The sequence below is a fragment of the Tamandua tetradactyla genome, chromosome 13, assembly GCF_023851605.1.
Source record: "Tamandua tetradactyla isolate mTamTet1 chromosome 13, mTamTet1.pri, whole genome shotgun sequence".
NCBI lineage: Eukaryota > Metazoa > Chordata > Mammalia > Pilosa > Myrmecophagidae > Tamandua > Tamandua tetradactyla.
Window position 1 is genome coordinate 2943207 of NC_135339.1, and position 24119 is coordinate 2967325.

General features: G+C 46.5%; 1 protein-coding gene across 3 annotated transcripts; it reads right to left on the reverse strand.

The window, feature by feature from the left end:
- Positions 1-3466: 3466 nt before the first annotated feature.
- Positions 3467-17128, reverse strand: HNRNPF (heterogeneous nuclear ribonucleoprotein F). 3 transcript variants are annotated; one of them, XM_077124538.1, is made up of 2 exons: positions 16996-17128; positions 3467-5380 (listed from the first exon to the last, which is right to left on the reverse strand). In XM_077124538.1, the coding sequence occupies exon 2, from the start codon at positions 5326-5328 to the stop codon at positions 4084-4086; it is 1245 nt and encodes a 414-aa protein (XP_076980653.1). In that variant the 5' UTR covers positions 5329-5380; positions 16996-17128; the 3' UTR covers positions 3467-4083. The 3 variants fall into 3 exon arrangements, with proteins under 3 accessions (XP_076980653.1, XP_076980654.1, XP_076980655.1); XM_077124539.1 differs by lacking the exon at positions 16996-17128 and adding an exon at positions 16614-16746; XM_077124540.1 differs by lacking the exon at positions 16996-17128 and adding an exon at positions 16168-16383.
- Positions 17129-24119: the final 6991 nt, after the last annotated feature.

Consider the following 24119-nt stretch of genomic DNA (forward strand, 5'->3'; position numbering starts at 1 on the left):
AAAAATTAATTCTACTAGAGAAAATAAAGCATCTGTGCAGGCTAGAATACCCGGATGCGGCAAGCTAAAGTGGACACGCTGTGGCTTTCTTTGGGTGACAAATGCTTTCTTACTGAAAAATCTGGTTCTTTAAGATCACAGACCGTGAGAAACTACTGTGTGAAATCCTCTCAGGAGTGAAGCACCCCTGCCTTGCCTGGAGGCTCTGAGTCACTTAAGACAATCGGCCTCGATTTCTAACCCAGCTGGCAAAGCTTCAGAATAAGGTTTTTGGACTTATTCCACCTCTGCCTTGACTTTTTAGCTTCCCAGATCCTCCCTGGCAGTAGGGACCGGACGTCCACCCCTTCACACAACCCTCATATCCTTTGAGCTATCAAACACTACTTCATTTAAAATTCACCCCAATTCGTTTCCCCAAATCCTGTTTACAACCATCCTTTGTGGCATGCGGCCTCTCCCACTGCACTCAATAAGCGTTTTTCGAATGACAGGCTTACAGTTCCAACCTGGTTTCAGGCTAACGAAGTTGAGGCATATTCTGCTTCTCCAAGGCTGTATGACAAGGGCGGGTAGTTCCCCTGGGCAACATCTGGGAAGCTGGGTGGACCACGAGATGGGGTGGTTAGCCCAAGATGTATATGACCCAGGTTCTGGAGATGGGCTGCTAGTCCCCAAGGAAAACATGGCTCTCCTTCCCTTTCCCCACCCGGGAGAAAGGAGTGGCTGGGGAACTGGTGGGCAGTCTTTTCCAGAGATCCCCCGTGCTGCTACTGGACCTGCTTCTCTTGGGAGTGGGAGTATTAAGTATTCATGGAGCATGGACACAACCTACTCTCACAAATGTTTAAACAGCTACAGATAAAATGATAGAGCAAGTGTGGCAAGATGTTAAAATTGGTGGATCTAGGTATGGGGACAGGCAAGGAGGCACGTATGTTTTGCACCTCTACTGGAGGTCTCTGTGACAGACCCAGCTGGCTATTTGGGAAACAGAATGAGATGCCGATTTTTGATGGAAATGATGCCATCAACTTTCTGCTTCCTGGCTCTTCCTCTTCCTTGGCTGTATAAGCAGGCAAGCAATACCCTTGCTGGCAACAGGTCCATTAGCTTTTGCCCAGGTGGGCTGCTCATGCTTTCAAGTCACGATGCAACTTACCTTGACCTGATTTCTCACTACCTGGTCTCTTCTGGAATGCGCTTACCTATTTTCTCCTACTGTTAACCCTGACTGAGAATGGCGTTCAGCCTGTAATCCAGCATCCTCAGAGTACACTCTACACATCTTTGGGTCTTACATACTGGGTAGGGGCTGCAGCTTAGTTTTGGTGGGAAGTCTTTTTTTTCTGCAGTAAGGACTTTCACTCTGTGCTATGCTCAGTCCTGATACTAGTTTTCTGGAATAGGATTCAGCCAAGACTTTTAAGCGGCCAGTTGCATTTTAGGGTTTTTTTTGCAAGAGGCAAAATTCTTTGACAAACCCAAAATAAGTAGTTTTTGTTAACACAGGTTTACTGATATAATTGATTTTGGGGGGAGATTATATTTTGCCAAATTGGGGTTCCCATCATTAAAATGACCCATCTGAAAAAAAAATTTATCTCACAGGGCAGACAAAAAAAAGGGTGGCAGGCTAGTTTTGTCTCACAGGCTGTAGTTTGGCCAACCTGTTCTGGAAGCAGTTAAGATGTGGTAGGGATCTTTATGGGAAACAAACCTTCCATCAGCCTAGGTAAGAGCTCTCTTTTGCAAACCAAAGAGGAAGGGAGCATGTTTGCCCCAGAGATTTCAGGAACATCCTGGGAGTTTAATTAGCATTTACGCCCCCCCCCCAAGCTTCCCATTCCTTTTCTGGGGTGTGCTCATCCCATTTGTTCCTTGAATTGAGGAGACTTAGGTCTGACTGCTGTTGTACAACCGATCCCATGGAAACGCACAGGCACTCTACTTGGGTCTCTGGGTGGATCTTGTCTGCAGGCCTGGGAAGACGGTGCGTCCACTGGATGGGCAGAGACCCTGGGAACATGGCTAAACACAGGGGCATGCGGCCTGCCTCCCAGACCTCCCAAGGATTCTCCTGTGACCTGGTCTTCCTGGGGATGCTGCAGCCCTGACCTCAGGCCACTGGAGGCTGGACCTTGTGGGAAAGGCATGCCTTCGGAACTGGAGTAAGACTCTGGTGTACCAGTATAAATTAATTTTTAATCAAAACATGCCAGATTTGATCATCTACCATATGATGAGGTGCTAGATTTACCCAATATCTCAGAGCTGAGAAAATTTGCACTTAGAGCAGTTTTAGGAAACCAATTAGCAGTTAAATGACAATCCCACAGGTCCTGTTATTACTTCCACCTGCCATGGAGGCCAGCTGTGCTGGGGGTGATTGGGATGACAACTCAATAGGTGACTCCGAATACCTCAGGCTCTCTTTAGTTGAGCCCCTACCTTGGGATAAGCAAGACTTCTGGATCCTAATCACACTGTTACCACCTGCAGACTGTGCCTAAGCCACTACACTTCCCTGTACCTCAGTTTCCTCACTTGTGAGATCATGTTGGTGGTAAGGCTAGGGTTTCACACCCTGGAAAAGGGAGGTTTTCTTGGGTGTATTTCAATTACTGTTACTTCAACATGTTCCTAAGGAACTGAACCAATAAGAATTTCCTGTGCAAAAGCACCGGATGCTGTTCTTGTCCAGATCAGATAAAGACGGATGCTTAGCCTGGTGAAAGCAGGATATCTAAATCATTGGGGTTATTAAAAAGACAGTGGGGAAATCATCAAGAGTAGATACCAACAGTTTTCCTTTTGGCACAGGATGCTTTGTGTGCGTGTGAATTCCACCTATATTGAAGTTCTTGTTTTACTTAAATAACTGTGGTAATAAGTAAAATCAATTAGTGGAGGTAATAGGCTTTGTGCAGAGCTTCTTGGAAGTGGGGCAACACTGCTTGTCACTGCTAAATAAAAGGCAATGTTTTCATTGCAATCTGCAAACAGGATCTCAATCTTGTGATATGCATATCCTGTAATGCATCCTAAAGAAACAATCCTAAGTATGAAGAAAAGGTTCAAAACACATTTTATAAAAAAAACAAAAAACAAAAACAAATTGTGGTTAGTCCTCACCATGTACATAATACTTAGATTGTTTTTTTCTGCTGAACGTTGAATGTAACCAGATCATAAAAGTTTAAGGGGATAAAAGGATATCACCCAATGGAGGGTAGGGCTGTGTAAGCATCTATTTTCAGACTTTTGGGGGATGTCTTTCTTGCTACCATTTCTAGCCTTCACATATTTAACATTTTAGCCTGACTGTAAGAATTGCAAAGGAAATCATAGACGTGATGAGCTAAATTATTTTTAAATTCACACTAAAATCCATCAGTACTGAAAGGAGTTACCTTAAACCACCCGTTATTTTGCTACCTTTTGGTGAGTAGATAGTCTGTGCCAGTTGTTGTGAAAAAGTCTTTATTTTAAGAAAAAAATTGAGTTAACAAGTTTCATTTAGCAAAATACACCCAAAAGGAAATCACAGTACAAAGAAAGGTCTAAGGCCTCACCAATTCCTACAGTATTAGTATTGTGTCTCAATTTTCAAAAATTAACTTTTTTTTAAAAGCTTAAACTTAACCTAAAAGATTTTAAATGAAAATAAACTAAAACGAACAAACATGAGAAATGTTTCTTTGAATTAGGGATATCTAGCACCTTTGAGTATTCCAAAAAAGCATGTCTCCCGAATGTGTTTACTGTAACGTGGTGTAAAAGACCCACATTTAACGAATTTGAAACTACTTTGAACTTAGATAAACATCGCTCTGAAGTACACTACCAAAATGTTAATTGAGAAAAGCTGAAAAGAGTTTTAAGGTATTGTTTACTCAACAGGACATGCTAGAAGAAAGTTTGCATGAGAAAACACTGAAGAGGTAATTCTTTAATCCAGATTTCACAAACTCATTGGTGCAAATGGGTCCCACAGCTTCCTCTAGAGTAATAACTGCTCTTCACTGCTTGTTGGCTGCCTGTGAACATTTGATTGCAATAACTCAAAATATTCCTAGAAAACTAGTCGTACCCGCCCATGCTGTTCTGGCCGCCGTAGCCGCTCCCGTAGCAGCCGCTCACCGACGGGCTCTCGAGGCCGCTGTAGGTGGACTGGGCGGACAGCCCCACGCCCTGCATCATCTGGCTGCCGTACGCGCCGTTGCTGGCCCCGGTGGTCGAATTCAAGAAGAGTTCTATGTATCTGTGCTGCATGTTGGCTCTGTCTTTTGCCATCGCCGCCACAGCCTCTTCATGGGTGGCAAACTCGACATCAGCTTCGCCCGTCACTCTGCCGTCAGGGCCGATTTCGATGTGCACTCTCACAGGGGTGAGTGGTGAGAAGAAGTTGTAAATGTCGTTCTCGGTGGCTTTGTAGGGCAGCCCCCTCATGTGGACGCAGTGCCCAGTGGTGCTCTGGACGGCGAACTCGCCGTCCCCGTACCTGTGGTCATACATTCCCGACAGGCAGTAGGTGAGATCTCGCCCAAAGAGGTCGGTGGTGAAGCCGTAGCTGTCGCTGAGGCCGCTATACTCCTCATAGCCCCCGTAGCCTGTGCTGTAGGCTCCAGGACGCATCCTATCCAGGCCCGCCTGCTTGACGATGCCCACGTACCTCCTGGCAGTGCCAGGCCGGTCATAGGGCCCAGGCCGCTGTGCAGACATGAACTTCAGAGGGAGATCCGAGTAGGACCTCACCTCTTCCTGGCTGCTCTTGAACACCTCGATGTACCGGTGCCCTATTCTCTCCTTGTGCTTCCCAAGAGCCTTCTCAGCCAACTCCTGCGAGGCAAACTGCACGAAGGCCTCCCCAGTGATCTTGCCCTCCGGATCCACAGGCAGAGTGATCCCATTGGGCATGATTTCCAAACCCGAGAAGAACTGCACGATCTCTTCCTTGGTGCAGCCAAAGGGGAGACCCCGCAGCCGCACAAAGCCGTCGTTGGCGGTGTCAGCGCTGTTTGGGCCGCTGTGCTTCAGCACCCAATCCATTTCCGTTCGGTGGGACTTGAAGACCTCAATATACCTGTGGCCCATGCTCTCTCTGTCTTTTTTCAGGGCCATTTTTACATCCTCTTCGGACTCAAGTTCGACAAAAGCCTCACCACTCTGCCTGCCTTCCCTGGTGTAGATGAAATGAACACCTGCGACACCATCACGGATTTTGCAGTCGGAGAGGAAATTCTGCACATCATCAATAGAGCAAGACCAGGGCAAGCCACGGAGCTTGACCACAAATCCTTCGCCTCCCTCAGGACCCAGCATCATGAAGACTTGACAAGGCAGGCGTCAAACCAGCTCGGTGGGCAGGTTTCTGTGGCTGAAAAGAAAGCAAAAACTACCTTACAAACTTTTTCATTTAATATTTACAAGATGAATACATAGTAAACATGGTTTCTTCCATTTCACAGGTGACGGTAAAGATGAGTGGAATTAAATAAAAAGTCTTTAAAAAACGTAACAAATACATTTGAGAACTGATATTCAATTCCAGGTCTCTCCAAGCATTACACATTACTCATAAAGATAAAAAAACTCCTAACTTTTAATAGCCAATTATTATAGATTCTAGAGGAAAGACAAAAAGAATGACTAAAAAGACAATACTCAAATAGTAAGGGAGTTTTTCAGAGGTTGTGTGAACCTGGTGGCTCAAACAGATGTACTAGTCAATTTAGAGCCAGCGCATTACTTGCTAGAATTCGTATTTACTCCAGACATTTGCCATAATGAAATTGAGCAGTTCATTTTCAAGAGTTCTTTGAGATTCTTCTTAACTATAACCCTTACATTTAACCCAACCTGCATGTTTAAGTAAAAATAAGGGATCACAGCCAACTAATTTTCAAAAATAATATAGAATACTACTATTTTTTTTGACAGCAGATGAAACAGAATCTGTTATCCAAACAGTGCCACAAGTATACAAGATAGTAATGGCTTCCAGAACTCTACGTACCATTTGGTCCCTAGACTGTCAACTCAGAGAACCAGTCAAGTATGAGGCAAAAGTGATGATATCTCCACAGACAGGTAGGCAAATTCATGAGATAAATTATGTACAATGCAAACAAAGCACAAAAACCAAGCTGCGCTAAACACGGAAACAAAAGGATCAACAAAGAACATGCTAGTGGCTCAGGGAATGGGAAAGAGAACCAAAAAAAAAAAGGGAACCAAGACCCCGGAGGGACAGAAGGTGTCTCCTTCTGACAGCATGCAGTGAGGTGGTGCCACACTCCGCACCTGCTGTCCAAACGTCAGACCTGGGCACACAAGAACACAGAAATGTCACGTTTCACCAGGCATCACAGACAAATTAAAAAACAGGTGGCAAGATAAATGTTGGCACAACTGGTTATCTGGTAGAAAAAGATAAAATAGAACCTCAGATCAATCATAAAAATAAAATAATGGGGTTAATTCTTACAGTATGAGAGGAAAATATGAAAGGGCTCTTAAAACAACACAAAGCATAAAAAAACGGACAGAAAGCATGTTAAAGAAAAGCAAACTGGTAATGAGACGCTCAACTTGGCCAACATCCTCCTAATCCCTTCATTCCACTTGTGTCCTGGCATCAATTCAGTCCTCTCTTTACAGATACAGAGGAGTTTATGCACTTCATAGTTTCCACAGTGCCCAGACAACTAGCACTGCACACCGCCAGGCAAAATGGCCCCGGGGGAAGGGTTTCACACCTTCAGGAGAATTCTTGGATTTCCTGTTCCCTACAAGAGAAGGTGGTGTTCAGCAGCACCCCTGATCTCCGGACACCAGGCGCGACCCCAGCCATGACCAGTGTGGAGAATCAGCCCCTCAGGGCCACTGCAGTCCCAGCCCAGCTCCCTCTCTGGCTTCCAGAGGACAGTGTCTTTCACCTCAAAAGTAATAGGGACCCCAAGGAGGAAAAGTGCCACAAAGTCTGGGAATTGATGAACAAGGAGCTACGTCTTCCTGTACCTGAGGCCACCATCTCTCTGCAGCGCGCCTCAGGAAACCCTTTATTCCTTCTCCACTGAATGCTGTATCCAACCTTGTAGTACACACCCCTCCTCACCGAGGCCAGCTCTGCCCCCAGCTATTCCCCATCTACCTTTCCCTCAGTAAAACCCCTTTAAGGGGCTGCCATTCTCCCCATGTCTCCTGCCTCCCCCCATCTGCTCTTGGCTAAGGATTACCAAAGCAAGAGGGTGGAATGTTTTGTTTGCTCAGTGCCAAGGAAACCATGCCCTTTCCGAAACCTGGGCTTCCAGGACCCGACACTACCTGGGTTCTCCATCTCGGTGCGGGTCCTCTTCCTCTAGGGGAACTCCCCAACCCCCAGAGAGCACACAGTCCTCCTCACTGCCTCAGGGGTGCCCTCAAGGACTAGTTCTCTCAAACTTCCACGGAGCTCCAAATGCCCTTCCTGTCACCATACCTTCTCCAGGAACCTGGAAAAGCCTTGAACAACTCCTACCGAGCCCTCCAATCCAGTCAGTTCATCAGCCCCTGTATGGGGACCCACTGGTTCTCACCCTGACCCACACCCCTAAGTCCCTGGCAAAGAATAAAAACTCCTCAGGTAGATCCCAGGATTTGGCTCTGCATAGGGCACCAGCTCACTGATTTCTTTCTAATATATAAGTCACTAAACTCTCGCCTCGTCTATACATTTCTCTTCCATTTTTTTCTGAGTTCCAGCTCCAACAGCCTCACCTCCTAAAACCCTCCCAGCATCTGCAGCTGCCGTGCCCTGGCTGCTCCTGCTTGCAGTCCCTCTGGTTTCCAAAAGACTCAAGTGGCCTTCAGGTCTGGGAAACAAACCCCTGGTCTGGCTCACATCACCCTTTCTAAAAATCCCTACCCTTTTCTTTACCCTCAGTGCCTGGAATGTGCCAGGCTTTCTGATTCCTCGGGTATGTGGCACATGTCTCAGCTGTTAATCCTCACTCCAAATAAACCCCGTACCCTACACCCAACCCGAGCTAAATCCTAATTCTTAAGGTCGCACCTCCCTTTGCAAAAGGCCTTTCCACTCCACATATGAAATCTGGTCTGGCTCCCAAAGCACCTCTGCTAAGGTGTTTAAAAAAAGTTTCTTCCAAACCAAATCATGAGCAGGGGAATATTAGGTGACAGTTCTATGCACACCTTCAGACAAGCCTGCAATTAGCTGTGCTGAGAACAAGGGGCCAGAGTAGAAAAGAGGCACAAACACCTTACCTAAGAATCACTTAAGATGCCTCCTAATGATAACACAGTGCTCAGGAGAAACGCCTTTTTTCAGATAATGCTTAAGGAAACAAAGAGACATCTTCCCTGGAGGCTAGACCCAGTCTATCCTGAAACAAATGCCTGAACTGAAACATTTACTGCTTATTTTTACTCCAGAATCAGTTCTCCCCTATCTCTCAGCAATCCTAAAATTTCAAGTTTCTTACTCTTCTAAACTTATGATAGAACTCAAACCTAACTTTTGAGGCTAACACAAGGCAACTCCCTTACTTCATCCAGGAGTAAGGGAGTTGAAGGCAGTTAACTAAAATCCAGTTGGACACATGTGTGGAGTCCCACTGAACATGGGATTTCTCGGCCCCAAAGTAACAAACCAAAGTATAAATACCCCAGTTAAAAGAGCTCACCTTCCAGAACCACGAAGGATGCTCACTGAGACTTTTCAGGACCTGGGTGGCTCCTGGAGGGCAGAGGGCCCTTTCTTGTCCCCTGGGGTGGAACCACAACCCCTGTCTGCCCAGAAGTCACTCAGCAGGGCTTTTCATGCAGTAATGCCAGAACAGAAGGGAATCGCCCTAGAGCTTGGGAGTCTCACCCAATTACTCAATTCCTGAATTTCTAAGGATAATTCCCCAAAGAAATTTAAATATTGTGTGGGAGAGCAGGGAATAGGTGGTGGGAGCCAAAGCACCTGATGGGGAGGTGGGTGGTGGCTAGGAGGAGCAGCCCCATCCCCCCAGTCCCATTGTCTGGTGAAAAGATAGGACGAAACCTCCACTGGGAGGGGCGAATAGGCCAGTTTGGTTAGTAAATTGTTAAAGAGCTTTACCATTTACAAAGGTCCCTCTGGGAGCAATGTGGAGATGCTCAAGACTTTCCTAGTTGAATTTGATAATTTCTTGCAACTTGTATTTGATCTGACACTGAATTGATCTTAATTAACTGAGGGAGAATATGGGGGAGAAATGTTGAAATGCTTTTCAACAGGAAAAAAAAAAGCATCACCACCAATCCCAACAGCCACATGATAACGCCATCCCCAAACGATGTGTGCTTAAATCCAGGAATATTTCTTAGATTGGGAAACAATTCAGAAAGTCAAATTAATTTTGCTGGGCTCTTTTGTCTTAAAACAGATAATCATATCACCTTTGTCTTACAGGTTTCCTGGGATTAATACATGAGACATATTTTGGGAAAAAAATACACCTGTACAAATGGAAAACATTACATTAGGAAATCTATTAAGACATGATGTCGCAAATACTCTGGAACTGGTTTTTCAAGTGGATTCAATCATCCTCCACTCACCCCTTACCCCCTCAAAAAGTGGGATACTGTGAGGGGAGAATCCAGTCGCTTAACTGGAACCTCCTCCTTTCGCATCCTGTGTGCCCCCACCCTACCCCTCCCACCTCCCTCAGAGGTAGTTCTCAGTCACCTAAGAAGCTGGAAAAAATGCAGTTTCTATTACAGCAGCTCTGGGATGAGACTGAAATGCTGTGTTCCCAAGAAGCTCAGAAAGGCTCTGCAAAATGTACCCTCTGCCACTCTGCCCTACAGGGAGGAGAGGATTCACCTAGGGCCTCAGGTAGATCCAAGCAAGATAATCTGGGTGTACTCCCCACCCCTCCCAACTCTGATTAGGATTACCGCAAAACAAACCTAGCCAGGGACACAGAGCCAAGGTGGGGACATGTCCTCACAATGCCTTCATCTCACCCTCAGCATCAGGGCTCCAGTGAGTCGTCCTTGGGGAGCAGGTTCAAGGGGGGTAGCCCTTTATTCTGTAAACAGCCAGGTGAGCTGACAGGTGGTCTTGTGCTTTGCTGGTAAAGCTACACTCATAGCCCATGGAAGCACCGTTTGGGATTATGCTGTGGCTTTCTTGAGATTTACCACCTAGAGCAGCAAGCAGGGCTGATTTCTTTTCTCATCAAGCCAAACTGATTTACAGCCAAAGGGCCACAAATTCCACCAAAAGCTTAAAAAAAAATGCAGAAACATGCAGGTAAAACCATGCATCCTCTTTTTTGTTATTAACCTGAAATTGAAAGTCAGCTGGCCACCAGTAGATGGTTGGTATGAGGCTGACTGATCTCAAGTTGCTTCCCTGACTGTGGGGCCCCATGTATTTTGGTGGGTGCACTGCTGAGGCCCCGGCCCCACCCCCAACACTATGGTTTCTGGGACATGGCTGCTTCTCCCTCCACCTGGTGATGGGATGCCCTCTAGAGTGCCTAGCATGGCAGGAAATTTGAATCCCAGAGCACTCTCACCCCAGGACTTGCTGGGAGGATGTCCCCAGGCCTGGGAAGTTGGGGGGATTTGGATGCTCCCTCCTATACATGCAGGAGACAGGGAAAGACTAAGGATAAAGATAGTCCTTATCTTGGGTCCTCAGGATAAGTGCCAGAATGAGAAGACAACCAGGCGAAAAGCTCAGGAATATCAGCGGAGGAGGGGGAAGCCGTGTGCTACTGCTTTTTGACAGAAGGATACTCCACAAAATTAAAAGAGAGTATCGTTACTAAAGGAGAGAGATTTTTAGAGTAGAAACTAATAGAGAAAAGGTAGTTCTTTGTATATTTAACTAACATACAATGAATTATATCTTAACTCATCGAATCCTAATTAAAATGAACAAGACAACTGAGGCAACTGTAATGTGAACAGTGATTGCATATTTTGTATAGTTTCTACTTTGTTTTTTATTTTAATTATGCAATTGTGATTTTACTTAAGTGGTGGGTCTTAAGAATCTACTTACTAGACCAAATCAAATCATAAGAAATATTGAGAAGAGGAACATACCGTTAAGAAATAATACAGTGATACAATATATCAAAACTATAGAGAAAGAAATTATTTCTACGGGTATATCCTGAAACATTTATGGATGAAATGGTGTGATGTCTGAAATTTACTTCAAAATGGTCCATGAGGGAAGTAGGTGGGGATGTAGAGTAAAGCCGTCCATGATGATCACTGAAGCTGAGTTATAGGCGTATGGAAGTTAATTACGTTAGACTCTTTAGCTTTAAATAGCTCAAATAAAAATGTTAGCCCCCTAAACTTACCCCTATTCTTAGCATCAAAGAAAGAATTCTCAAAGGATTCGAAATCCTGGCATCCTTAAGAAAGTGAAAGTAGAATATTTGGGAGGGGGGGATAGCCACAAAAGGAAATAATACTCTACAGAAATAGGTGCACATGCTGCGTCAGAAGCCTCTTAGTTTTTAAATTTCTTCTTCATAAACATATTCCTTATCCCTCAAAAAAAAAGAAAAGAAAAGAAAAAGAAACTTATCTCTAGCAATTTATGATTGGCATGTACTTTATTCATTTTATTTGAATGCAATTTGTTCCATTTGAGTAGGTAAAGGTATGCCTTCTTGGCCAGGCTGATTTGTAACTGTCAAGGAGTGTTAGATATTTGCAGGGAGAAATAACTTCTGCCTGATGAGGGACAAGGACCAGTTGTGCAGATGCCCTGAGCCCAGCGGAGTACACAGTGCACCAGAACCAACTCTGGAGGAAAAGGAAAACTGCAGGTCTGAGAGCAATCCAAGAGGGAGAGGAGGTAGACAGAAAGCCTCTATGGCCTTGAAAGGCCTGGATTCGGAATTTTGGAATTCTAAAGCCAGTGGGAAGTCACTTAATTGTTAAAAATGGAATGTAATATAATCTGAACAGTTTAGCTACTCTCTGGAAAATGAAAAGTAGTAATAGAAGCAAGGAGACAAGACGGAAGGACTGATATGTTTGTTAAGAATGGAAGTGATACCCTTCCCTACAAAGACGTAGGACGTGGTGGGATCTGGAGAATGGACAGACTTGGAGTGATGCGCAATAGATAAAATCTACAGCACCTGGAGGCTCTTTCCTTTATGAAGTGATACTGTACAGTTATAAGAAGTAAGCATCTGTCCAGGTGGGAGACAGGCACAGTCCAGTGGACTCTATAATCCAGAAAGAAAAGAACAAACCAACAGATAAACATACACCCAAAAACTATGATTTGTACCCCGAATAAAAGCAAACAAACAAACAAAAAAACAGAAAATAGGGACTGACTTAGAAGTCTCTATTTTCAGAATGTCTCTTTAAGAAAGAGACATTTACACAGATAGAAAGATCAAGTTAGGGGGTGGGAATGTGGGGGGGGCGAGTGGGGGAGAGAAGCGGTAGAAACAGAATGATAGTAAGGACTCATTTCCTGTAATAACTAAGATTTAAAAGTAGAAGTTAAACGCTGTATTATTCTTTTTCCTTTGTACATTTATTCCACCCGGATGCTTGTTTACATTTTTTATTTTATGAACTGTAGCCTTCTACCAAAATATGTTCTAGTGGTAGTGATGTTGTATTGACAGTTCGATCTTCTGAAGAACTACTTTCATCTTTATATTCAGTTCTTATTAAATTCAAAGAGAACGCTGGGCTACCTCCTGGCATCTCCCTATAGAGTCCACAGCTTGTCAGGTTCCATAGAGCTGGTCACTGGAAACTGCTGCAGCAACTCCTTCCAGTGTTCACTGCTCTGGGGCCTCAGCCACCAGCATCATGACCTCAAGTGGAAGTGAGAGCAGAGCCAGGTGGAGGACAGGAACCCCACATACAGGTGAGGAGGTTCCAGCACCCAGAGAAAACCACATACACATCATGCTTAGAAAAGCAGGTAGTTTTCAGGGAACAAGATCTGTTAGACAAAGTCATAAACAGTTTAACAGGAAGTGGGGAGGGAGGTATAGGTGCAATGCAAGAGCTCTCTCAATAGCAGACTAAAAACCTTTCTCTGCTAGAAATTATTGAATTTCCACTCATAAAGCCAGAAATGAACTGAAAGGGTAGCAACCTAAAAAACCAGTTGGAAAGTATCAAACCCTGAGAAGAGGCACTTTCCACCATTTTTCAAGCCTATTAAAATAAAAACTTCTCCGCCCCAAACACAAGCAAATAAAAAACAGGATAGAAACCACAAAGGAAAATGACATGAGATCTGGAGCACATGGCACAGACAAGAAATATAACATGTGAATAATGGGATTCCAGAAAGAAAAATACAGAAGGAGACAAGAGAACAGATAAAGAATACAATTTCCCTGGCTTAAAAATAAATTTCTGTCTGTGGTTCCATCAGGTTATTTTAAAGACACAACCCTAGGCACATGTTAACACCCTAACATAAAGGGTACAGAAAAATATCTTTGGGGGAAAAAAAAAACAGGTTATGTACAAGGGATAAAAATTCAAAAAGAAAAAAGAACAACAGAAAAGGCTATCAGCCAGCTTTGAATCACTGGAAGATATAGAAATAGCATATACAGCTTACTGACAGAAACATTTCAAAGATGAAGGAGCTTATACCCAGTCCAGATAGAAATCACTTGCCAAGAAGATGCATTCACAAATTCCTAAAGATTCCACTAAGATATCCTACATATATATATATGTGATGGTTGCACAACAAAGGATTATGGATTATACACAACAATTATTTCCCAGCAATACAAGGATGGTTCAACACTTAAAAAAATACTCCAGAATTACACAGAGGTGATGATTGCACAACTTTGTAAATATGCTATAATCACCTGAATTCTTGAATTGTATATGTTAAAAGGATGAACTGTATGGTTCTGTTAACTGTATTTCAATTTAAAAAATGAAAAAAATATTAACATTCACTCTTTTTATAATAATTCTCTTGGATAGCACTGTTCTAACCAAATATTGTATAAAGCAAACAGAGACCTCAATTAGAAGATGAAGACATGTCAATGATACATGGTCTCTGCAATCTAGTTTCAAAATCTCTTGTTCCAGACTCATTCCTTTCCTCAACAGCATGCTTTTCACATGCTATTTAAGAGCGTTTCCTAGCCTGAAGCCATGCAAACATTTTCTTAACGAATGTTTTGTTTTTACATTTAGATCTATAATCAAATGGAATTGGTTAGAATTGTTTATTCAATTTTAAGGCTAATTTCAACCATGAACCCAGATGCAAAAATCCTAAACATTAGCAAACCAAATCCTACAACACAAAAAGCCATAATATATCATAATCAACCAGGATTTATTCCAAGAATGCAAGTGCAGCTGATTATCTAAAAATTAACTGCTTATTTCTCAATAAAAATACTTAAGTCGATTGCTGCAATTTGTCACATTTAACAGATTAACGGAGACAAAATGATTTAACTAAATTTTTTCATGTTTATGAGAACTGCATAAAGACACTTAACCTCATAAAAAATCAATGAAAAATTTTAAAAACGAGATAGATTTATCACATTAGCAAAAATACAGAAGTTTCACAACATATCTTAATGGCAAGGTGGCCCTGTCTGGATTCCACCTCTTATCAACTAGTTGTTTATTTGCTATATTGTACAATCAGGGACATCTCAACACTCATATGTGATATCAAGTAGTTATTAGTAAGGTGTGGGAGTGGTATTATGGGTTGTTTTACGAGTCGTTAAAAATAGAAACTGAAATATTTATGACTAAACGACCCCTCTCATTTCCACAGCCCCTCCAGGCACTAACCCAGATCTCCACGGTGCTGCCACATCCTATGATTATTTGCTACCCTTATAAAAATTCGCATTTTTACCTACATATTTTTAAAAGAAAGCTTTGCAACACTATAATTAAGTGAAAAGGAGAGCCGCTTACCAGTTTAAAAGAATAACCAAAAATAAAGTCATTAACAAACCAATCATAACTAAAAAGGAAAGCATAACATGTAAATGATAAAGCTAAACAGTTTACAAAATGCGTACGGGACCATTAAGACCTCAAAGGCGAAGGATAGACTTCCTTCACGCCCGTCTGTAATGCAACAATCTCTCACAATATTAAGAGTAGAAATTCATGGATGCCTTAGATTGGATATTTCTATAGCCTTCCTTTAATTTGGACGCTTTCATGTCCTTAGAACATGCAAACTTGCAACTTAACAAATTCCCCTTCTTAAAGGCCAAAAAAAAAAAAAGTAGAAACTCATTTTACTTTAAAATGAAAATATCTTGGTATGCAGAAATTAAGAATGAAAGCAAACTTCTAATAGGAACTCAGATACAGTTTACTTTTATAAAACTGTCCCAAAAGTAGTCTTACCGAGTTGGCTACGACGCCCCGCGGCCTCCCAACCCTCCAGTACGCAGCCCGCCCGGACACGTGGCCGCCCGGCGGTTGCCTCCCGCCATGGCGGGCTGACGACCCCGGCCGGAAGCGCGTCCTGCACCCTCGTGGTGCCGGGCGAGCACGTTGCTGCGCCAGGCGGCCGCGAGGCACGCTCCGAGGAAGCCCTCCGCCCTGGGCGCCCCCGCGGGGAGGCCACGAGACACGCATCCCCCACCCCACCGCGGACGCACGCGGGCTCCCAGCGCGCCGGGGACCCGGGCCCTTCCGGAGCCCCCAATTTAAGCCGCGGACTTCAAGGAGGAAGAATCCGTCAATTCCCACCCGGACCCTCCGAGGGCGGAAATCTAGGCCAGAACCCCTCAGGAGGGAGGGGGCGACTGCGTGGGGCCGCCCCGGCCGCCATCCGAGGTCGCACTCTCCGCGACTGTAACCCCCAAGCCGCTCTGACCCCAGCCGTCACTCCCTGGGCGGCACTGTCCCAGGATTATAACTCCCGGGTCGCCACCTCCGGGCCGCTATGAACCCGGCGGTCCCTCCCACACTGTTCTGACCCCGGGCCCGGAACTTTTCTAGAGAAGGAACGAGTAAAAACCGACCCAGAACCACCAGCAAGGAAACGGAAAGGAGAGGTAACCAGAGCCCCGGGAGACCGCCCGGCAGCAATGGGGTCACGAGGCACAGCATTACACGAACAAACGATTTCCGTCCCCAGTCCCTCAAACACGGTACCTCTGGAGCAGCGGACACCGCACGACGGGGACGCTCGGGCTAAACTGCCAGGGGAGGCAGACCTCGAGGGAGCAGGGCGAGGGAGGGCCCTGGGGCGCGGGAGGTCGGCGGTCCCTTCTCTGCACACCAGGCCCAGGCACTCAGCTACGCCAGGAGCCCGAGCCCACGACCGAAGGAGCCGGCTGGCGCGACGCTGAGAAGGGCTGAGGCCGGCGCGCTTCCTTCCGGGTGCGCGCCCCGCCCGACCTGAGCGCGGCCTGCAGGCCCGCCTCTTCCCCCGCCCGGCTCCGCAGGCCCCACCCCCGGTCCCCAGGCCCCGCCGGCCCCCAGCTGGCGGCCCTCGCCCTCACGCTCCGCCTCCCACTGGGCCCCAGCCCCGCAGGCCCCACCCTACTCCTCGCAGACCCCGCTCGGCCCCGGGCTTGCGGCCCTCGGCCGCCCCTCACCGCGGGCTCCGAGTCTCCACGCTCCCGCTCTTCACGTCCGCACCGAGAGGAGGCTGGAACGTGCTGGACTTGGCAGTTGTAGCCGAGGCAGTTGAGGCTTGTTTATCGTCACCATGGAAACCCCCCCACCTGGCAGCGCGCCCGGGGCGGGGCCTCTGAGGGGCGGGGCCTTCGGGCGGCGCGCGCGTCCCCAACTCCCGCCCGCCGAGCGCGGCCGGCGCTTCCGGAAAGTCCTCCTCTGCTCGGCGTCCCGGTCCAGCTCGGCCTGCTCGGCGCAGCGTCAACTTACGCCCCTGGGAGCAGCAGCCCCGCCCTGCCACACCCCTGCCCTGCTGCCGAGTGCCCGTGTGACGGCAGGTCGGCGCCCCTTCTCGAGCCTCACCTGCTTCTCCTGTGAGACGCGGCGCAGTCCTACTTCTTCCCAGGAGCCGGAAGGCCGAAGACCACGACGGGGCGGATCCCGGGGCGGGGCCTAGATGGTTGGACCTGGAGGCGGGGCCGCGAGGGCGCTATTGTGACGCAGCGGAGGCCGGGCCCGGGATTGGTCAGCACGGCTTGAGGCGGTGCCTAAGCCGGCAACGAGCGGCAGGACCCGGGGCTCTTGCCCAATGGCATGACGACGATCCTTGGCTCCGCCCTGGCCTAGAGCCCCCACCGCCAGCGACGCGAACCCCCCTGCTCTTCAGCCGCGGGGCCTCTTGGGAGCTGCTTGGTCGCGGCGCCTTCTGGGAGTTGCGCGGGCGCGGGGAGCTGGGCCTAGCGTGGGGGGAAGGGCGCGGCGGGAAGAGACCCCGTGACCCCGCCTCAGCCTTGTGAGCAAAGGCCCGGAATCTCGGCTAAAAGCCAACCGAGTGCTCCCGCGGGCTTGCGAGGAGGTAGTGGGTCGTTTTCGGATGAGAAGGAAATGGAGGAAAGAGACCCTTTAGCCCGAGGTTTTTGGAACGTGTAGTCAGGTTGACGCACGTTGGCCGCTTCCTCGTCACGCGGGCCGAGAGGCGCCAAAGCCTCAGGACGTGACTCAGAAGGGCCTTGCGGGGCTCCAGCGCCGGGTCCCTGAGCGGATGCACGGCGGCCTTTGGCCTCGGTGTCTGTTGTTTCAGGGCTCGTAAGCATTGCCGGGTTTTGTTTACCTCCTCGTAAGGTACCGAGGCGCTTGTGGCAGGTTAGACAGGAGAGTATCAGAGTCCGAACACAAGCCGTGCTCGGAGTCGTCAGTGCATGGGGCGCCCCTTCATGAAGAAAGCGGTTTGTCAAAAGAGGCCGCTTCCAGGGAAGAGGAGAAGTAGGAGCTGTCGGGGGGCGCAGACGTGCAAGGAGAGAATGTAGTAAATTGAGGCAAAATTACAGAAAACAGGTCTTCCAAAAACCAGGTATTCCTAAGAATCCCACACCTTATTTTCCAGAGAAGTCTCTATCTGGAAAGGTGGATGTTTAAACTGTCCAGAAACATCGCTGCGTTCGGCACTGCGAGGCCTCGCCCGGGGAGGTTTGGCCCCGCGCTCCCCGCGGGGTGTGGGCGTCGGCCCTCCCTGCGGTCTGAGGCCACCCTGAGTCTGACCCCGTAGTCTCAGGGCTTCCCGAGGTGGAGGGCCGGGTCCTTGGCCTGTTCACCACTTCCGCCTGGCCCTAGGGAGCCGTCCCAGGTGTTCACTAGTGTGCCTTTTCAGAGCGGAGCGTCGCACAGGTGCCCCCGAGGCCCAGGAGGGCCTTCCTCCTCCTCCGGGGTGGGGGCGGGGCCTTCCTCCTCCGGGGGTGGGGGTGGGGTGGGGGCGGGGCCTTCCTCCTCCGGGGTGGGGTGGGGGCGGGGCCTTCCTCCTCCGGGGGTGGGGGTGGGGTGGGGGCGGGGCCTTCCTCCTCCGGGGGTGGGGGTGGGGGCGGGGCCTTCCTCCTCCTCCTCCGGGGTGGGGGCGGGGCCTTCCTCCTCCCGGGGTGGGGGTGGGGCCTTCCTCCTCCCCGGGGGTGGGGGTGGGGTGGAGGCGGGGCCTTCCGCCTCCGGGGGTGGGGGCGGGGCCTTCCTCCTCCGGGGGTGGGGGGTCAGGCCCTGCGGCAGAGCCTTCCCACCGTGTCCAGGCTGGTCGCGTCCAGTCATCCTGGACCACCTCCGTTGCTGTGGGAATCGAGCAGGCTGCTGACCTGTCTTCACTTCTGGTCCTGGTGGGCTGTGTGCTCAGAGGTGTCTCCCCTAAGCTCTGGGATCTGAAGAGGGACCTGTTTTTGGTTCTGGAGAGTCCCTGCCCAGAGATGGACCTGTAAGACCTTTGCTTTAAGAACAATTCACCACAAATGTGTGCACAGGTATGTGATGACACGGTGAGCCCTACATTGTACACTGTGTTTGGACTGTGTGAAAATTTGTCAATAAAAATATTCTGTAAAAACTCACCACATATGTATAAATTTTTTTGTTTTTGTTTTATTTCTTTTTCTGAATAGATGCAAAAGTTCCAAGAAGTGATCATAATGATGAATATGCAACTATGTGATGAATTTGTGAATTAGTGATTATATATGTAGAACGAAATGATCAAAATAGGAATGTTTGCATTTGTTATGTGTTTTTTGGTATTTAAAAAAAATTAAAAAGAATTAAAAAAAAAAGACTTCACCACAAACGTAGATTATGCCAAGGTATATTCTCTTACAGATTGGTCCTTCTGTCTACATTTATATCATTTTGTTTTTGTAAATAGATCAGTATGTTAAATTTAATACTTTTCAATGTGTTTTATTTTATTTATTTTTTTTGAGTTTTTAAAAATAAGTTCCTTTTGCCAGGACCCGGCATCAAGGGATTGAGAAGGCTTTCTTGAGCAAAAGAAAGGAAGAGAGAAATGAAACTAAAGTGACTGAGAGTTTTCGAACACAGTCAAGAGGTTAGCCTGGAGGTTATTGCATATTGTGTAGATATCCCTTTTTAGTTTATAGTGGAATGAAGTGGCTGGAGGAAATACGTGAAACTGTTGAACTGTGTTCTGGTAGCCTTGATTCTTGAAGACAGTTTATAACGATACAGGTTTTACAATGTGATGTGTGATTGTGAAAATCTTGCTCCTTTTATCCAGGGTGTGGACAGATGAGTAAAAAAATATGGATACAAAATAAATAATAGGGGGGATAAGGGGTCAATAAGAGGGAGGGGTTTGGTATGTATGAGTTTTTTCTTTTTATTTCTTTTTCTGGAGTGATGCAGATGTTCTAAAACTGATCATGGTGGTGAATACACAACTATGTGATGAACTCGTAAGCCATTGATTGTACACCATATATGGACTATGTATGTGAAGATTTCTCAAAAATATATTTTTTAAAAATTAAAAATAAGCTGCTCCTGATTCTGAAGCACTGGCCAAGTCTGGAATCAACTTACCCATAACAAATGGTGCAGAGGTTTGGAGAGTATGGTGTCTTATAGTTTTCAAGCACTTGAAAAATCGCTTTACTCATTAAGCTTTGAGCCCCTTCCCTAGAACAGTGCTAATAGGTAGGGAGGAATCACCAAGGCTCAGAGAAGTCATTTGCTCAAAATCACAGTATCTGTTAAATAGCAATCATGACAATAGCTAACATATTTTGCACCTTCTCTGTAAATGAACTATGTAAATAGTTCATCTCATTTGAGTCTTACACCAACCAAGCGTAGATATTATTATCAGCATTCCTAGTCACTGGAGGAAAACTGAGGTAGAGTCGTTCCAGTCATTTGCCTTAGGTCTTTCAGCTTGTAGGTGGTAGTTCTGGGCATCGAATGAGGCAGTTTGGTTTCAAGGTCTGCTCTTAACTGCTGCATTCTAGATCCGAGGAGAACTAGGTCTTTAAGGGTGGCTCCCAACCCCCTTCTCTGCTTCTCTTTCCCATCCAAGAGGAGAGAGTGTAGGAAGTGAGAAAACAAATTGAACAGTCCAGCCACAGTATAGGCCCTGTCTGTCCAAATGTAGCATTTTCCTTGAGACAAGGTGGTTTATTAGGCAGAGGAGGGAAAAGACCAGAGGTGAACCTAAGACGCTTTGGGGGGAAATGTAACCTGTGGAACTGGCAATTGTAATCCATTTTCAGGGTTTTGCCTCAATTCAGCACTTTTTTCCCAGCTCAGAAGCAGGCAGATACAGCAGTCAGTCTTATCTGGTTAGTTTTCTTGACCCTTACAGAAAAAAGGGACTTCTGAAGGAGCGCATGTGCCCATACAGGGAGTCAGCATGAAGGCGGAGCAGCACATTAACATATCTTAAATAGTGGAAAAGGGGTAATGGCATTTCCTAAGCTTGATGGTTGGTTATTTATGTGAATCACTTTCTTTGGTCGGCAACAGACTGCAGGTAGACTGGGTAGGGGTGGGGGGGTGGAATGCCTGTCTTCCTCTGCCCACTTCCCCAACTGGCCGGGCTGGCTACTGCAGCCCTAACAGGTACATTAGGGAGCCAAGTTCTGGCTCTGTGTCCACGCTGAGGCATAAGTTTTCCCACTAAGAACTACATACAGTGCAGTGCTTCCACCTCTGCTGGGTGAGGAGGCCCAGGACAGTTAGAAAACTTCATTCTGTTCAAGATGTGTTAGTGGGCCCTGGGGTGGGGAGGAGAAAGTAGCTTGCAGGTTCTTATTCCCTCTCTGCTTCTGTCTCTCTTGCAGTAACTTCAAATTTTAAAAAATTATGAAATGCTTAAACACATGGGAAATTAGTAATAATATTGTAACAAATGTAAGATATTGACGTTTTGCCATATTTTATTGTTTTGGAACCAAAAAAAAATTGCAGATGAATCAGTGCTCTTCACTGCTTCAACTCTTTAAAAAGCACTTACTGTAATACAATTATACCACTTTAAAAGTCTTTTTATTTTGGCACCATATATACAGCATAACATTTCCCTTTTTAACCACCTTCAAGTGTACAGTTCAGCGGTGTTAAATTCCTTTACAATGTGCTACCATCACTACCATTCATTACCAAATCTCTTCCGTCACCCCCACAGAAACTCTTCACCTATGAAGCAAGAACCCCCTATTTCCCGCCCCCTGCCCCTGGTCCCCTTTACTCTGTCTTCTGCCTCTATGAATTTGCATATTCTAGTTATTTAAAGTAAGTGGGATCGTACACCATTTGTCCTTTTGTGTCTGGCTTATTTCAATTGAATTATGAAATATTTCAAAATTTCAGAAATGTCTTGAAGACAATATACAGTCAGTGGGGGACACACTGAAGTTCTGGAAGCAAGAAGAAACAAAATGTGTGGTCCATTTATTTACACAAATTTCTTTCAAGAATATTGCTTCCTTCCTCCCAGTGTCTATTTATAGATACCCAAGTTTGGATGGGTGGGAAAGAGCCAGGCCTGAGGCCCCATGTTCCCCTCCGAGCACTAGTCTCTAGGGGAGCAGTCTTTCCTCCCTCGGGTTCCATCTCTGGTTCTCCAGGGCAGTTTGCTACTCAAGGGTGAGTGACCAAGTCAGCCAGGGCTGACCAGTGTTTTCTGAGCCTCCTTGCTTGTGGGAAAGAGGGCTGAGAACATATAAGGAAGGCACAGGTCATATGATCACCAGGTCTCCCTGTGAGAGCTAAGTATATGCTAAGCATTTCATATGTCTCTGCTTTTGCCAGAAGTTCTGTCGTGCTTTTATCACTTGGGGTTTATTAAGAAGCAGTATGAAAGAAAAATTATTATAATAGATGGTGGTATCGGTACTGCAACACGTGAATCCACAGAATGCTATGCTTGGGAGGGGGTGGGAGGATTTGTATTGTATATATGTCCCACAATAAAAAAAAAAAAGAAGGAAACTAAAGAAATAATGACAAATGCAATACATAATACTAGACGGGATCTAAGAACAGAGAGAAAAGGCTGAAAAGGACATTATTGGGACATAAGAAAAATTGTAATATAGAATGTAAATTTTGCAGCAATGTTCAATTTCTTGAACTTGATGACTGCACTTGAGGTGATTATGTAAGTAAATATCCTTGTCCACAGGAAATGTACATGGAAATGTTGTGTTTCAAGGAGTATATGTATAACCTGCCTACAAATATTCAGCAGCTAGATAGATAATAAGATGATATGGCAAAGATGGAAAATATTAAAATTGGTGGATGGGGGTATGCTGGAGCGCTCTCTCTCTCTTTTTAAAATTGTTTTTGCAACTGTCCTGTAACTTTGGAATTATTTCCAAATACTACAAAGTTAAAAAAAAAAAAAGAAGAAACATGTGCCCTGCTAACATCTACATTTTGACTGTTTATTTATGAAAAAAAGTTCTATCCTGAAAAAAGAAAAAAGGAACAAATTAAGACCATAATATCCCCGCAGTAATAGTTCTTAACAGCCTTGACCTTGAAGCTTCCTCTCCTAGGTCAAGGGTTCTTGAGTTCGAGAGGAGGAATTGAGCAAAACGGTTTCGAGTGTGCGTGGCAGCGAGGGAAACGGGGGTGGGGGGGGGGGGGGAAGAGGACAAAAGGGCTTCTTTCTCTCCTGCTACAAGGAAGAAGAAACCGAAACTTTCCTCCAAAGGCTTGACGGCCTCAAAGCAGCAGCCGCTAGGGCGCGGGGAAGAAGGGGCGAGGCGGCTCGTCCTGCGCGGCGGGGCCTGGCCACGGGCCGGAAGGCGCGGGCCGGGGGTTGCGGGCCGGGGAGGGCGCTGCACCGGAGGTTCTCGGCGGAGCCGGCGGGCGCTCGTCGCTGACCCACCTCTGGTCTCCTCCGGCCTCGGGCCCTCCTAGAGCTTCTCCCATCCCCGAGCCAGGTGCTCGTGCGCTCCACGCCCCTCCAGGGCTGCAGCCACCCGGGGGCCTCCCCCACTGTCCATTCACCTTCCCTTCCGACAGAGACTGCTGAGCCTGTCCCCGCTACTGCGTCAGGTCAAATCCCTGTGACAGCTGCATGTCGCAGGTGTCCTGTGGTTCTGCTCCGATCGAATCCTGACGCTGCTAAACATTTTACTTGTAAGATGGTACACTCCATGTTTCGATGAATGTGCTTTCAGTGCTATCACTGCTATTATGCTTAACACACATAGGGGGAAAACTAAAATTACAGATGTCAAAAAAATGATCTGCTGCTTATTGCTAGAATATGTTCCTTCTTGCGTTTGGAAATAGGCTGGCTAATGTCCGAGGAGTGATTGAAAACCAAATAGTGAAGCTGCCATGTAGATTTGATGCAGAAAAACACAAAGACATTACCAGAACCCCATGCCCTTCCTCACCGTTCCCTACCCCACCCTCCCTTCCTGGAACACCGCCCCTTAGACAGTTACACATACCTCATGATAAAATTGTGTAGAGAAAAAAAAAATTGTGTAGAGAAAGCCCTGGGGACCCCTCAGAGCCAAACAAAACAAACTCATGTGCTCTTGTTTGAAATCCCACCAAGGCAGCTGACCCAACAGCCAATCAGTCCCCTAGTTCAGTATTTTGTCCCCTATATAAAAATAAAGCCCAATTGTTCTAAACCTGCCACATAGGATGCACAAAACCTCATCCAATCAATAGGAATCAAACCAAAACCAACTTCC